The sequence below is a fragment of the Netta rufina genome (genome assembly GCF_964035555.1).
Source record: "Netta rufina genome assembly, chromosome: 18".
Classification (NCBI taxonomy): Eukaryota; Metazoa; Chordata; class Aves; order Anseriformes; family Anatidae; genus Netta; species Netta rufina.
In genome coordinates this window covers 1,174,355-1,191,571 of record NC_140142.1, presented here as the reverse complement: position 1 = coordinate 1,191,571, position 17,217 = coordinate 1,174,355, and the positions used below count along the sequence as shown (strand labels likewise).

Sequence of the window (17,217 nt, the reverse complement as noted above, 5' to 3'; positions counted from 1 at the left end):
TGTTCAGCTGGCTGGCTGTGAAGGACTCCGTGATGACTTCTCGATTGACTGAAGGCATAGCTCCAGGCATCTGCAATTAAAACGCACAAGTCAGCAGACAAAAAAATACTATTTGTAGTAGTACTGAGGACTAGTCTTGTCAGAATTTCTCCATTAAATGGTAAGCAAGACCGCTGTGAGTTGTATGCATTATCTACACTTCAAAGATAACCCCGACTCACCCCCCAAAATCTACTTTATGAAACTTAGGAATTTTTATCTCAGCTGAGCTTAAGTTGACAAGTTCTAATATAAGCTCAGGTCTGCAAATTCTAAGGGGATAATACCACAAAGTCTTACGATCACATGTGTGCTGTGTTTTCTCAGTATTTCACCTGAATTAGGAACACAATAAACACTCCCGAATACATCGTAGGTGAGAAATTCTCGATGGAGCAAATCTATGTTTCAAGCAATCCATTTGTTTTAGAAAAGAACATCTCAGAAGGTTTAACAGGTTCAACTCGGCAAGTGGAATCATCAAGTTTCAGTCCGTTTTCTTTAGATTCATTAACTAGCCTAATAGCACCATTTAGTGAATCTGTTTTTGGCAGCTCATGCTGGGATCTTCCTTTGTCAGCATTCTGACAGGAAGAATCGGAATGCTGCAATGTACGGACTACCTTTCCAACCAAAATTCCATTAGAGGACATTGCATTGCATTTCAAATTCCTTTGAAATAAGCCCTTTGACTCCTCCTCAGATTTTCCTGAAGATTCTGCACCATAAGGGACTGTGTTATCAGAGCTGAGTTTAGGATTTTCATTCACTGTTGGCTCCACAAAAATTTCATCAGAAACTTTTTTGTTTGTTTGCATTTGCTTCATTTGCATTACCAAATTTGTAATTGTGGATGAAGGAACAGCCTGGTAGAGATCTTCATCCTCCACAGCACTGCTAAGAAAGTTAGGCTGTGACACAGTCTGACGAGCAGGCAATTTATTGTGAATACTGATGGTGATCTTCTGTTTTCTTGACGTATCAGTCATTGAAGGCCTGGTAATTGCCTGGTTTTGAACACAGGCCATTGGTGGTGCTGAAGATGGCCTTTTTAGGGTGATACCAGTGGTCTTTGCGTCCTCTTTTATGGATCCATTTCCATTTAAACGGCTTGAATTCTGTATTTAAAAAGAAGAAATTGCAAGATGGATTAACGCAAACACTGCATGTAACATTTTGAAACACAAAACTCTCCTACTGAGTGTTTCTACAAATGGTCTTAACACCTAAAAAGAAAAACACACTGCCCTTTAAGGATAAATGCAAGTCCAATAAGCGTATTCAATTCCTGCTTTTGGTTTACTGCAGATTGGTATCAAATTAACATCATCTTTGAAAACCAGCCAAGCAACTTAACATTACCTGCTGCTATTCCCAAATATATTTATTTTCCCCTTTGAACATACCCTGAAAAGCCTGAAGTAATCGTTCTGGTGCTCAGGAATAAGACAATGAGTTTTCCCTGTCTTAGCTAAAGTGACGAGGATAGGAAAAACAAGTCCTCTTTTAAATGATTTGAGGATTAGTACACTCTGCTTAAATAGTCAAAGAGCGTAGCTCTCTGTGCTTTAGAAAGCTATCTTGGAGCTATAAAGTAATGGAGTCGCATGGCTGCACAATTTAGCAGTAACCACTGTTTGAATGACTCTGGCTGTAGCATGAGGGCTGTGAAGAAAGCTGCAGCGTGGGAAGGAAAACAAAACTAAGATGCCGAAAACCAAACAAAAAACCCCACACCAAACCCCAAACCCACTAGCAGTTTGGTGCCGTTATCTGCCCTCCCGCTTCCCTGAATTACCTTAATCATATGAGGAAGAAGTCGTGGTCCCATAAATCCAGCCTGCTTACTATTAGCCCCCTGCTGACCCGGAGGGAATGAACAGGGATAAGATGGTGCTGGCAAGTAAAACGCACATTCTCCAAGTGTCAAATCATAGCGCCTTCAGAAAAGAGCAGTGATCGTAGTTTAGTTTTTCTTTCAGCCTACTCTTGGATTAAATCCCATCCTATCATTTTAGAGGAACAGCTCATACGATATGGAAGCCTTCTCTACAGAAGGCTTCGCCAAGAGTACAGACTGAAAAGTAGAGAACAGTCTTCCTACTAAGACTATCACTTGCACAGCAAGAATTCATTCTTACACCACAGATGACCTTCATTTCTCTCCTTCTCTAAATTAGCCAGCTACAGATAACACATAGATAGCAATTTACACAAGTGCTGCAGTTTAAGGCCAAGCAACAAAAGATAATAAACGACACAGAGAATTTCAGGTTAGACAGAACTGAATTAGACAAATAATAATCTTCTCCTGGGATAGCAAGAAAAACACTTGCAAAACAGAAAAATATCAATAACAGGAAAGTAAATCTCTTCTGAACACATTTTAAGATTTGTTATTACCTGATATAAAAAAGTACGTAAGCTTGCTGACCAAGAACTCTTTTAATGTCAGTACGCACTACTTTAGCATCATTCATCTGATACCAAAGTCCATTACCAGCCTGCAAATAAAGACAACGATTTCTTTAGGTGAATTGCACGTTTTCCAATTGAAATCACGGATAGGAACAAAATACACACATGTCAAATAAAAATATAATGAAATCTTTTTCCCTAGAAACAGTAGCTGCTAGTCATGCTTTAATTGGTTTGCCAGCACAACCTTTACCCTGTTAGAAATGCTGTTGACTTCTACCTTTACATAGCATATATAGTGTCCTGAGTGACAGCTGACACCGTGATGTACCAGCACCGCATATAAGGCATAGAGCAGTGGTTCTCCCATTGACTGCGACATGTAGGCTCTCAGGTCCAAATACTCCGGATATTTCACCTCCTAAAGAGACACCAAGAAGATAGAAAAATTATCCCAGAGTACTTCGTGGACTAGCCAGAGAAAAACACTTCCAAAAAACACAGACTAGAATTTATTTCTAGAATATATTTCTAGAATATATTTCTAGAATATATTTCTTGATTCACTACAAATAAGTCTTCCCATAAACAACGGTTAAGACTAGAAGTTGCAGAGAACTGTTTCCTGATGAATCAGCCTTCTCAGAGGAAAGCATATGCTTCTTGTCAAGCGGGAACTTTATTGATATTAAGAGAAAGAATAAGCCATAGTCGTTAGTCTACAATTATTGTCTGAAAATATTAACAACTTTCAGCTTTGGGGGATGTCCCATTACACAATGATATAGTTGCATTACAGTGGTAAATATACCTTGTTGATCTTTCCACCTGTGAAATCTGCAAATCTTTTCAGTGATATTGTGAGAACCTTGGAAGAACGGTGTATGGTAAATCTCTTGGACGCAGGAACCATCTTTTTACACCTTAAAAACAAGCAGAGATAAGTGTTTGAAGGCATCTTCTTTTTTCGCCCCCCAAACAAACTCGTTTTAATGTCTCACGCATGCCTATGCTATTTGAATGATATTTACTTGCATAATAGGTTGGTCTTTTTTCTTTTCATAAACCCACGCACTGCGTGTCAGGTTTGTTAATACACAGAAGAAGGTAAATTTTCCCAACAACTCAGAGCATAGGGGGAACAGGAATCTCTCACGAAAGGGTATTACCAGGTTGGATGGCAAGGTACCATTTCTTGGTCTACAAAAGTGGCTATTTGAACTCCAGTCCTGGATACATTCTTTCAGCTTTCAAGGGAAATACAAATACTGAAAGCGGAACGAGAGAGCCTTGGTCCCCAGGACTAGAAATTGCAAATAATCTCCAACATAGGTCGACTATCAACATCAAAAATACAACAGAAGCACATGGTCATTCTACAGGAGGGAAACATTTAACAGTAGGAAGTCTTCATGTACTGAGCTTGTCTGGAAAGACACTGAAACCATCTGCCATCCTTTGAAACAAAATAGTTCAGTTTGACACATTGCCCGCTCCAAGGTAGGACCTACGGTGTAAGCAGTGAAAATCAGCCACTAGCCCAGAGAACAACGGAAACTGGGCAGTTTACATCAAGAAAAGTACTGTCGAGAGCTAATAAATAGAAAGAACAAAAGTAGCTCTTTTTGAATTCTGATGGCAAAATACAAGCCAGAGAATTGCAAACCCATAGGGAATGCCTATGAACAAGACTTCCCCCCTCCAAAGAAACAAAAATCCAAGTCTTTTATAAACTTCCACAAAACTTGTAAGTAGATCCAAAGTTTAGAGGTAGTCCAACAGAGTCATGCAACATAGAAAACTGACGTCAAAATCTTACTCGCTACATTTATAGCAATTCTCTCCATCCAGCTCTTCAGGTTTCACAAAGAGTTCCAGAGCTCTGCTAACAGATGAAACCGCCTAGAGCAGTGAGAAAGAAGAGCGTAAAGTCACCGTAATTCAGAATTCCACAGACATACTAGTAGTTTATAAGAGAATCTTACTAACATACTCAAGCGATCTACTGTGACGAAGGAGGCAGAAAGAGCATGCTCAGCATTGACCTCACCTGGAAGGCATTTGACTTTGGAACAAATACTTTTCCAGTAGCCTAGACAGCATCTATAATGTGCTTTGTCATCAATACTGGGGACAAATTCATCAGTCTAACAATTAGATGTATATTGAGGTAGAACAACAAAGAAGTATGACAGCATTATAATTTTTGCAGAAAGAGAATTCTTTCCCCTTAAACCCAATGCAAATGTGGAGACTATTTACATGGGTTCCACGGAAGGACAAAGTCCAATCCACTTCCTTAGCACCACCAAGCTCTTACGTTTTAACATTATATGTGGTTTGTTTTTTTAAGTTAAACAAGTTTAATTTAGAAAGTCATGCATGTACTTAAACATCATGAATTATATTTAGAAAACATCTTACCTTTATATCCAAAGTGATATCAAGAAATGCCTCATACGTATCCGAAACTGCTTTGCAATTCAAGCACTTCACTGGAAACAAAATATAAATGCTTAACATTATGTGAAGGAGACTAACTGTCCAAATTCAAGTTGTTGACAGATACTACTTTAGACAAACTACGGACTGCTTTACTACCGACAAAAGACACAGATCAGTTCTAAGGACAGGAATATTTTTTCAAGTACCTCTCGATCTTAGAAATCCTCCAAATATTTGATGAATGATGGTGGTAGCTTGAGAAGATCTGTCCAATCTGGAAATAAATTATAATCAGACCTCAGAAGATTTAAGGCACAGAGTTAACTCTTCAAAGAGTTTGATGAAAACCAAGGATGATGTAGACTTTCGTTGCTGATAGTAAATAAGGCGCTAAAAGGTGCTAGAGATCATTTCTGAGAGTAAATAAAGGACTAGAAGGTGCTAGAGAATGTATGAAAGTGAACTTGTTTATGCTTACTCGGTGCTTCCGTTCAAGCACGCTTCCTGCATAGCATCAACAGTATAGCGCAAGAACTCGTGTGCGTCTTCTTGACTGCCAAAACGGAAATGTTGTCCTATTCCTAAACAAGAAGATGATAGTATTGACCTCATTTAAAAATGAAATCATTCTTGTATTTCTAAAATCTCTCTTCATTTGAGTGTTAAAACCACTTAGACACATCAAATAATTATTTGAAGATTACAAGCTATCGAAAAGAAACACATCTGAAGCCACTTACGACTGAGATTACTGATAACATGCGTGGGCTCGATGGCATCAACAGTGCAACGCAGGGCCTGGTTAATGTGAGTCTCCATCGTGCACATCATGCAAAAATCTTGTTCACGACCTGAAGAGTGAAAGAACAAAGCATCCCAGTCCAGCGAAATATCCATAACTACAAACATCTAAGTACAATTTAAACTATAGATACAATATCCACTCTCCTTGCTACATTCTATTCTCCCAAGATGCCAATGTCCCAACAGTCTTGTAACATTTCATTTCACACAACTTTACAGAATAAAAATATCCACTAAGCCTGTATTCAAATGCATGTTGTGATGAGAAATCTAAAAGACTACTGCAAAGTCGCAGTTGTAAAGGCTGACAGGAATGTGAACTCCACAGCCTGCAAAATGTATTACTCTCTAAAATTACTACTAAATGCATTACTGTCCAATGCACTTCATTATTCCCATGAAGCAATAAATGATCCTTTAATAAACAAACAAACAAACAATCAAATAAATAAATAAACCATGGTGCATTAATTGCACTCCATATGCTATTCGGAGCCCACTGCTAATACAGTGCTCAAAGCCAGCTTCTACAGGTAAAATCAGGCAAATAAGCTTATCTCACAGAATCACTGCTGTTCTTTCACCTTCAGAGCTATCCAACAGATTCAAAATACTGTTAGAAAGTACTCACATGACTGGCTGTGCTCAAGAGAAAGCATGTAATTGGCAAGTGGGGGTGTGTAGGTCAAACACTGTAGAGTAGCATTAAGAAAACATGTGTTGCCAAGATTGTACAGGCCAACTCCAACACTTTGTGTTTCTCGCCAATCCATACAAATCTTCTCAGGTGGAAAAAGAATGCTCTGTGGCGGAGCAATTCCATCATTAACGACTGCAAGAAAGTTAAATTTAAAAAGAGATCTTGTTTGTTTGTTTCTAAGAAAGGTATTTAAAAAAATGCTATTCTGCAGGAGCACCTAGAGGGGCTAGCTACAATCCAAACCAGAAAAACTTATTGCAGACAGCTTTAATACCACCAAATTCAAATTGGCTGGTCAACACAATGTTTTGGGGAAAAAAAAAAAAAAAAAAAAAAACAACTTTAGTCAACCATTTTAATTTTTCTAAGGCAAGGCTAACTGCCATTCTGTTTGTAGCACCTAATGCCAAGTTCCTCTCCATCTATAATCTTTAACCTGATTAACTCAACTACTGTTTTTTTCCTTATTATAACTTAAACCACAAACTTAGACTTGAAATTATATGGTAAAAACGTAAAAACTAGGAACTAGGAATGACAGTACCCCTACAGATACCAGATCTTTTCCTGAGCAATGTTATCATTCAAAAAACCTGTGAAAAATGGAAGCTGTGAATAGCAACAATCAAACACTTTTCTTTGCAAAACAGAAAAGACATGGAGGAATCTGTGCATTACAAAAAGCTCCCCATATTTCTCTGTTGACTGTAAATATATCAAAATTAATTTCTGTAACATCAGTCACTTCAGTTGCCTTAGGGGATTCGCTTTTGAAGTCTTTGTTCACAGTAGTCCCCTTCTCTATCAGTGCAACAAGTAAGAACTGCATTTTCTACTTTTGCTTTGAAGACAATGGAGGCAGGATAAAACGCACACTTACTTAGATCTCTTGGGGCAAAAGCCTTAGATTTTTCAGATGATCTACAGTAAATAGCACCTCCATGTCCTTGGGCCACAGAGACTTGGCTTGAATCTTCTGCAGGCACTATCCGGCCCCAGTTGGCGGTGCGTGACATCAGTATTTTAGTACTTGGTTTCTTGGATTTGCCAGACCGCCTTGAAGAGGGCTTTTTAGGCTTTGAAGATTTGGGCTTCTTAGCTACGGTCATTGTTCACATCTGCAACAGAGACAGAAGTTCTGGTTGACGTAAGACTATCAAGAAGAATTCCAAGAAGAAAAGAGTAACAGAAGTCCTGTCACTTAATCTCAAAGAAACAGCCTTAAGAACTAAATCGCTGGTATGAATGATTTAAAAAGAATCCCCAAACTAAACACACAAAGTGAAAATTTCCATCTAAACTCTATCAGTATTACTTTTCGCTTCTGCAGAACTAGTGGCTGATGCCATTTCTTTCCCTTCCGTAGGATTTTAATCCATTACAACTCTGGAGTCTTTTTAATATAAAAATGTAGAAGACATTCTCTGAGGGGAATCAGTTATTTATTGATTTCCGGAGTTGCACAATTTTCTGTTAATTAGTACCTATGATCTAATAGATAATTGTTGCAATTATCTATTGCTGGCATTAGTAACGGAACACTATTACTTCACTGCCTGCGTTTTTCTGTTTCGTCTACACAAAGGTACCCAGAACTCACTGCTACTTTTCTTCCGTCTTTCCAGGGCTCGCCCTCTACCTCACTGTCTACTGCACCAGTCATGAGGGGTTTGTTGTGATTCTATAATGAGCCTAGCTTTTAAATACACCTTTTCTGGGCGTCACTTGGTGATGGCAAGTTAATTTGTGAGGGCTCCTCAGTCTACATCATGCGGTTGCTTTTTCCAGGTGAAAAAGCGGAGCCGTAAGTGGCAGTACACTAAAGCCCTGGCATGTTGAGATCCAAGAGGAGAGATGTTTGGCCCTCCTTTTCACTCCCGGGAACCATATACCTCAAAACCCACAGAGGATGGGCTATATCTCAGAGAAATCTTGGGAAAGGAGAGCATGAAGAGCATGTTTGCAAATTTATTTCTCCCTGGGCTTCTTCTGCTTCTCCAAGAAAGACGAGTTTGAATATAACTTTGGCAGCAGTACTTCTGGTGTTTTACTCCTACCACATTTAAAACTCCTACGACAAACTGAAAAGTTAGACTAAAAAGCAGCTCTTTCCGTTCTACTTTCTAAAGTTGCATGTTTTCCTCATGCAAAACAACAGGGGAATGTAAGCTAGAAACGGAAATGCTGAATGTAAAACAAAACAAAACAAACCTCAGCCCTCCAGGACAAAGGCCAGTAACTGCTACAAAGTCCTTTTTAAAATGCTGATTAGGTTTCAAGGTGATACCGCTTTAAATAAGCGTAGTTGTGTGTCCATAGGCAGAAGCTGAATAATGACAGGATGAACTTCTATACTTCATGTTTTGTTACTGTCTTACTGTAGCACACAGGGACTTGTTACCTTCAGGGAAACCACTAACCTCATGGAGGGTTTAAAACATAAGCTAGTTTGTTATACCAAAATGACGGAGAGAACAAAGCATAAAGTGCTTTCAGATTTCTAGCACGCCTTGATTGCTGTCCATTAAACTTCAGACACGTTAAACAAAACACAGTAAATAAGAAAACTCCTAGTCCCACAGCTGGCAAATTGTGTGCAGAGGTTGTAATTAGAACTTTTTTGCCCTGACGTTTTACATTTAAAATTGATTTTAAATCCATTCTATACACACTTTCCATTCCTGAAAAAACAATACGCAAACCTGACAAATGCATTTACATGAGAAATGAAGTCGTCCTTGTCCGATTGGAAGACTAAGGTGACAGCTCCTGGGCTCAGGGATAAGCTCCGATCTTCACCAGTGACAGCTCCTTTTTTAGGATTGAAAGGGAAAATGTTTCAGCAACACATTGGAAACATACTTAAGGGACAAGAAACAAAATCAAGACTGCAGTGAGAAGGAGAACAGAAAAACAATACTGGGGGGAAAGGAAAGGAAAGGAAAGGAAAGGAAAGGAAAGGAAAGGAAAGGAAAGGAAAGGAAAGGAAAGGAAAGGAAAGGAAAGGAAAGGAAAGGAAAGGAAAGGAAAGGAAAGGAAAGGAAAGGAAAGGAAAGGAAAGGAAAGGAAAGGAAAGGAAAGGAAAGGAAAGGAAAGGAAAGGAAAGGAAAGGAAAGGAAAGGAAAGGAAAGAAGAAAAAAAGGGAAGGGAAGGGAAGGGAAGGGAAGGGAAGGGAAGGGAAGGGAAGGGAAGGGAAGGGAAGGGAAGGGAAGGGAAGGGAAGGGAAGGGAAGGGAAGGGAAGGGAAGGGAAGGGAAGGGAAGGGAAGGGAAGGGAAGGGAAGGGAAGGGAAGGGAAGGGAAGGGAAGGGAAGGGAAGGGAAGACCTTGATCTTTATACTGACCAATGAGATAAGCCTTACACATTTTTAAGTTTATTTTTGACAACTGATTGAGGTGTTACCAGGTATTAAGTACGATTCAAGAGCAAATATTAACACTAGAAAGAAGAAATCCGATCCACCACCACTGTTTCAAAATACATCCATTTCTCATTTGGAGATGACGTCTCTCTGGCAAGGTAGTAGAAAAACTGTAAATACCGATAGAGCTTCCTCTCCCGATGTTCCATATACATACCGATGCTGTTCCTACACCTACGCTCTGAGCATAAATTTATGTTGACATGAGTGACAAGAGAGGGTGTTACTCCTCTCTTTGTTTGCCTTGAGAGACACACCTCTTGTCCATTGAAAAGTAAATTCAAGATTCCAGATCAGTTAAGACAGTTGCTATCCCCCCATTCAGAGTTCTGCAGCAGCACTGTTCAGATGTGTTTAGCAGTCTCTTTAGAAAATGTTATCACTTAGGACCTGCTTCTCAGTAGGTCCACGTTTGGCCTCCGCTTAGCAGAGAGTCAATCCCAGCTTAAGCTTTCGTACAAGAGCCCCTTCACGAAACGGAGTTGAACCCTGACATAACTGAGTTGAACCTTTAACCTTGAAGCTTCCTTAAAGAAGAAAGCAGCACCCAGGCCAGGAAATAGAAATTAATCGTCACTTTACCCTGAAACGCAGTGGGCTATTCTGTGCTGGCAGGATTGCTGCCGGGCTGGCCGACGAGGCGGCGGGCAGCTCCCCGGGGCCACAGGGCCTGGCACAGGGAGCCGCCGGGGGTCTCCAAGGTCCGGGAACAGCAGCAACAGCGGCAACAGCAGGGACAGAGGGGACAGCAGCGACAGCAGCAGCCACCTCAGCCGGGGCCGTCTCCACAACCGCCACAACGGCCTCGGAACGCCGCCGAACTCGGAGGAACGCCGCCGAACTCGGAGCTCCAGCGTGACGCCTTTTGAACCTGGCCGCGCTGCTCATGGCTAAAACCAGAGCGTTTCCTCCGGCGTGTGTTTACTGTCGGTGCCGGATCGGCCTGCCGGGAGGGCTTTGGGGTTGGGGTTTCCCTCCCGCCGCCGCCGCGGGCAGGCCCCGTGCGCAAGGGGTCCGCGCTGGGGAGCAGCATCTCACCCACGGCGAGAGCCCGAGGGCGCAACACGAAAAAGCCCCGACACAAAAAAGCCCCGACATGCGGCCGAGGCGGCGGGGAGACGGCTCTGAGGGAGCTGCCACTTCGCCCCGCCGTCCTCCCCTCCCGGGCCGCCCCGCCGAGCCCCGTGCGCCTCAGGTGCTGCGCTGAGGGGGTGGCTGGCTACTGAGACAGCTGCCCAGGGCACTGCTCATGGCACCGAGCCTGACGGAGGTCAACAAGTGTTGAACAGTGCTCTCAGACATCGGGTCTCAGTTTGGGGTGGTCCTGTGTGGAGCCACGAGTTGGACTTGGTGATTATTGGGAGTCCTTTCCACCTTGGGATGTTCTCTGATTCTAGGTCAGCAATCCAGTAGCTGATGAGAAGTGTGGAGTCATTCAAAGGGAAGAGAGAGCACAACACTTCTCGTTTGCAGAAGCGGCTATTTGTTAACCAAACCGACGATTCCTTTGCTTCTAGAGCAACTAACAGCAGGGATCCGCTTTACAATAGAGGGAAAAGAGTCGTTGGCATGTCATGTGAAGTAAGCTTCAAATCCCAGAGGATGATTTTGTTGGAACTTTATTCAGCTGAAAACACAGAAGCCTTGCTTCTGCTTGTTTTAGTTACAGCTCCAGTTTACTTTGGTTGGGAGGGAAGGCATTCCAGGCTAATGTGCTGTACCTGTTCCTTCAGCTCATTGTCCATAAACGGAGGAGCAAACGAAATCAGTTTAATCTCCATTAAATGCAGCAGACAAAGCGGAGTAGAGGGCGATCTAGCACTTAATTTTTCCTGTAAGCAGGAAACCCAGAACTCAACAACAGTTTTCAAATCTTGTCCTGCAGTAAATGACCAGCTGAGTGAAGCTTGCATTTAGAGGATGTGCTCCTACAGTAAATGGAAATAGCTTTTCCTCTTCACAAGTGCAACTGAGTGGTGGACTGGCAGCTACGTGGTTAACTAGTTGTGCCAAAGGGGTTGTGTTGAATGCACAGAAAAATATGCAGGAATAAATAAACAGCAGAGGGTTGTCTGTAGGCATGACACTGAGTACAGATGTTGTCTGCAGGTTCGTGCAGAGTGCACCGCGCCAATAAGCACCCAGAGTCGGAATGCACACGAAGGTCTTTTAATTGTATAATTACTTATAGAACTCTGCAGAGTCAGGCACTTGGCCATCTTTCGCAAAGCAAGCACACCTCTGACTCGAATCACCGTCATTTATACACAGGAAACTTGTGAAAACTCTCTCTTTGGCTCCTTTGGATTGGTTATTACAGCTCACCTAACTTATCTCCACTGAGCTTGTGCATTACAGAGGAATACCGGGGGGGAGGGGGAACAGGAGAGGGGGGACACACACCGAATCCCACATTAGCATAGATTAGCATTTTGACAGGTGTGATTTTTAATGTGCTAATGACACTTAATGAGAAAAAGGTTACTATAGGTCAGTCTGGAGCTGGTGTTCTCCTTCCTGTTTTTTCCCTTTTAGCCCTTCTCTTCCTTGCTTCTGCTAGCTCAAGGCTACCTGTCTCTCTCCTTCTTTATTTTCTCAGCTAAAAGACTGCACAAGCTACAGGCCTCCCTATTTGCTTCAACATTTCCTTGTTTTTGTTTTTGTTTTTTTTCCCAGCTTTGGGACGACACAGGTGTGGTTTGATATTTGCCAGTATAGCTAAAACTCACGCCAGTCTGCTCACGCACAATAAGTAGTAAGATTTAAGGACTGGTTTCATCGGCTTCTTCCATACTAACATCCTTCTTGTGTTTTAGATATGCTGTAGTTAAATCAACACTAAGTTACTACTTGTGGAGTAATTGCCTTAAGCGACTAGGCATCATAAGCACACCTCCATCCCAAAAGCTACCCGCCTCCAAGGTGCAACCACCCCTCACTGAGCACGCCCTCGGAATTTCTCAGAGCCTGTACCTTTAAACGCAAGTGAGATCATTTCTACCAAGCACAACCAAGATATGCATGACTAGAGTCACTCAAGCTCCACCTTAAAGATAGAAAATAATATCACTTGCTTTAAGAGAAAGGGGATGTTAGGGAAGATACTATCAGGAAGGATTCCTTCTGACATCACTCGACAGGCTGAGCCTCTCACTCCCCCACCCCCACTCCATTGGGACGCCGTGGGGTAAGATCTGAACGCTTGCTTATACCAGGCGTCTCTGTGGAATCTTAGAAATCTCTAGAGTTTTGATGCTTTTTAATGTCTTAATACCTAGGCTGTGTACCTGTGCATTTCATGCATGCTAGCTTGCTTTTGCAGACGGTGAATTTATCACTGACAATCCAAAGAACCTGTGTACCTGTCGCCGTAAGAAATTGCACTTAATTGCATTCTTCCTAGCTGTGAGAGTTCTCCTTGAATGCGACTAGAGCGAGGCCGTACTGCGTTGTTGGTGAATCCGTGACCGTGATAGTTCAGCACCCTGAATCCGACGGGACCCATGACGGTCAATCGGCTACACCCCTTAACGCGACACTACTAGAGGAAGAAGATGACAGGGCTTGCATGCACTGCATTCGGCTTTGCATGTGAAAACACCCCCAAATAATTTCACATGCATTTAACGTTTTTAAAGGGAAAAAAACAGGAAGGTGTAGTCTCTCTGTAAGCTACAGCCCTACATAGTTAAGGCATCAGCATTCATTCCTTTGCTTGATAGCAAAGTATGAACATACAGAAGAGTTAAATATTTTCTTTGCATTCTTAAAGGCGATTTTTCAGACTTGGGCTTCAGTTGTTGGAGTTGAAGAGATCAGTAGACATCCTTACTTTTACGTTAAGACCAAAATCTTTATCTAAGATTGTGTTATCTAACGCAACTAAACTCCCACCCCCACATGTTTTTTTTGCAACTTCGCAATGATCTTGCTGCAGTCCCACTCTGATGGTCTTTCAGTAACATGCAAACTGCCGTGGCAGATTCTGTTACAGTGCTTTTCTATTGACAGTGTGCATAACACTCAAGGTAAAGCCCCTCATTTCGCAGTGGGGACATAAAGTGTTTCTTTGGACCCTGCTGCTTCTGTTAGTACTCATTTTTTCACAAACTTGTTGAACCTGAGCCGTGCCTACTGAGCCAACGAATGCTTTGATGACACTGTATTTTTTCAAAGCAGTTTTGCTTCTTGGAGCTACAGAAGCAGCTCTGGCGACGTGATAGGGAATTGTGCTGCATTGGCAAAACCAGACTTAGCTACAGACTTACAACACTTGCTAACTCGATCTATTTCAAATCTCATTTTAACTTTAAAGGACAATCAGTTTTGTGGCTCCTGTCTTACTAATTTGCCTTGTTTTGCATGGAAGGGCAGCCTGTGAATGTTTTGCTTTATTGCATGCTTCAAAAAAAGGCTGAGGAAGAGACTGGAGGAACCTTTTCTATTCTATGGACTTTCCCCCGAGAGTGTGGAATTGCAGGCTACTTGGATGAATGTTCGAATGTGAGTAAGGGAGCAGACCTCAGCCAAAGGAGGTGGAATCCTTGCTTAATAGTATCAGTGTGGGGACATCTTTGCTTAACGGGAGCCGTTTAAACTCTTCATAGAAACAAAATAAGCTGGACATCTTATGTTTGGAAAGCAGTATGGTTACACAGCGGCTAACATAATGACTTGAGTCTACTGCTCTGCAACTTCAGGTTTTGTTTTCAAGCAGTGCATACATCAGTTTAAGCTTTGGACAAGGAGATTTGCAATGCAAATAGTGATAAACCAGAATCAGCGGCGCTGACGAGTGTAATGGTGAAATGCAGCAAATCAAGTATTCCTGGAGAAACGTGAGATTACAAAACTAGCAAGCCATGAAGCACTTTTGTTGTTGTTTTTTAAATCAATTCTTATATGCTGAAATAGCACCTTCAAGAAAATCTGTTTATCTAGCCAGGTAACGGTGTCTCCCTGTAAACATGAAGGAAATGCCAGGAGCAGCCATACCTCTTTGCTGTCAAAATAAAGAACAAGTCGAGGCCAACATCATGCCATAGTGCAAAGGCTTGCTAAGAAAGATCATTCTAAGAGGTCTGCAAGAAAAGATGACTTACTTTGTCATAAGTTTGTCAAATAGAATGGACGAGTTAGTAGTCGAGTACCGACTGTGTCCGACTCTACAGCTGCGGCGCAGCTCCACGTCCCTGTTTTCTCCGTGGACTCGTCTCACAGTTTTTGCACCAGCTCTACTCCTCAATGTTCTGGTGACTGAAACGCAGAAACAAAGGATTTTGAAACAGTGAAGATGGGATTCTCCTTATTTCACTGTTGCTCTTGTAAAATGGAAACAGACAAACAAAAAAGGCACCCTGAAGTGGATTGAGTTTTCTTTACATTTCAGATCAGAAGTTGGTGTCACAACCACTGCATTCCACTTCTTCATCGCTCTGCACGTTTAAACTGTCTACTTAAAACTGGGACCTGTAGGGAAATTTTTAAAGAGACTGAAAGCTAGCCAGACAAAAACAAACGTGCAACTTTTGTTCCATGCAGGAGGGAAATCTACTCCGGTTATTTCTGTCTTGGAAAAGTGAGAACAATCAACACCTTTCTCTAAGGTGTTTTCACTCCAGTCATGTCAAACTGTATCTAACAGTGCTCAAAACAAACACTATGACATTGCAAGCCTCTTCCTAAGAGGTGTATGTTTGATTACTCTGTTTATGCATGCAGCACTTCCATTTCCTGCATTAGGATCTAACAGCTCAAGGAGGGAAGAATCGTTTCAAGAGAAACACCCAAACACCAGACAACTCAAACTCGTGCTTTTTAGAAAAAAGCCTGCCCATTGTTTGCCATACAGCACCCTTTGGCACAGGTTTGTTGCTTGCACTGTCATTAAAAGAGCCAAGAGGACAAGGGGAAGGGAAGAGCTACACCACTGTGCTGCTAGGATCACAGCTAAGGTTTACTTTTGTGCTTGCCAGCTATAAAACTAAGTTTGAACTTATCAAGTATCGATCTCCTTTGCACAATTAGAACAGTTTGCTTTGTGCCTACCAAGCTGCAATTCACACTGCTCCCTCCCCAAGGAATTCATAAAATCTCCTATTTGCACCTACCTCTCTTCACAGAAAAGTCACTGAGGAGTGAATTCAGCTGACTACAGAAGGCTTTGGGGCCAAATGAAAGCCATGGAGTGACCAAGTGCCATCCTCTTCAGTAACCAGCGCAAATAGGTATCCCAGGGACTTACAGCCACTTACCTGTGTTATATTCTTTTTTTCGTTCCAATTTTGGCTTTCTCAACTGCCTACATTAAGAAAGAGGACCGGGCAGAGAAGGGAGAAAAGACTTGTTGTATTAGACCCATCAAGGATGGGAAATTTCACCATGTTTACAAGCCAGTGCTCCATGGTATACAAAGAGAAGCCTGTAGGCCTCACGCAGAATCCACATCCCAAGTCTGTTGCGTACCATATACACGCGGTTCTGTATGTACCCACATTTCCTAGCTTGCTCATGTTGAATTCTCAAAATTATGAGCAATAGCACCCAAGTGGAAAAGATACATGTCCTGGTTTCAGTTAGGACAGAGTTAGTTCTCCTCCTAGTAGCGGGTAGGTTGCTATGTTTTGGCTTAGAATGTGTGAAAGGATGTTTAGAAGAGTGCTGATACCACCCCGATGTTTCGATTGCTGCAGAGCAGTACTTACAACAAGCCAAGGACCTTTCGGTGTCTCACTGTCCTACTAGCGATCAGAATCGGCGCACAGCAACAGCTGCGAGGGGACAGACTCAGGATGGCCGACCCCAACTGGCCAAAGAATTCTATGCCTTATGGCAACACGCTGCACCATGGATAGGGCGGGGCAGCCGGGCTGCTAGGGGTTACGCTGGGCACTGGTCAGCGGGTAGTGAGCAACTGCATTGTACATCACTTGTTTTGTACACATTACTAGTAGCAGTACTATCATCATCATCATCATCATCATTATTTTCCTGTCTTAATAAACTGCCTTTATCTCAACTCGCAGGCTTCACTGTCCCGTTTCTCTCCCCCATCCCAGAGAGGGAGGTGGGAGGGTTGGAGAAGGGCTGTGTGGTGTTTAGCTGCCGGCCGGGTTAAACCACAACAACACCTCAAAGGGGTTGGGGAAAAAAACATGTTTTTTTTAGAAAAGCGGAAGACTTTCACTGAGAAGAGGGATTCTAGTTTTAAGGTACTGGTACACCATCAGCATGCTCTTAGGCCTCTGCTGATTTTAGCCGGAGGTTTATCAGGCCACAACTCACTGCACATGCTTTCTCTCTTGCTTTTCAATCTACAAATCGAACAGAGATTGAACATATAGAAATACAGTACCTTGAAAAGCGTCTTCTCTTGACATTTCCCCTCAGTA

The 17,217-nt window shown here is 42.2% G+C and overlaps 1 protein-coding gene across 1 annotated transcript; it reads right to left on the bottom strand.

Annotated features, from left to right (window-relative positions):
* Positions 1-440: 440 nt before the first annotated feature.
* LOC311216093 (ubiquitin carboxyl-terminal hydrolase 42-like) lies at positions 441-7,515 on the bottom strand (the record flags this gene model as incomplete). The annotated part of the gene is made up of 12 exons (XM_084297643.1): positions 441-1,157; positions 1,838-1,979; positions 2,443-2,543; positions 2,738-2,878; positions 3,269-3,380; positions 4,277-4,359; positions 4,882-4,952; positions 5,109-5,176; positions 5,381-5,483; positions 5,643-5,753; positions 6,338-6,538; positions 7,287-7,515. The coding sequence occupies 12 exons, from the start codon at positions 7,513-7,515 to the stop codon at positions 441-443; spliced, it is 2,079 nt and encodes a 692-aa protein (XP_084153769.1).
* Positions 7,516-17,217: the final 9,702 nt, after the last annotated feature.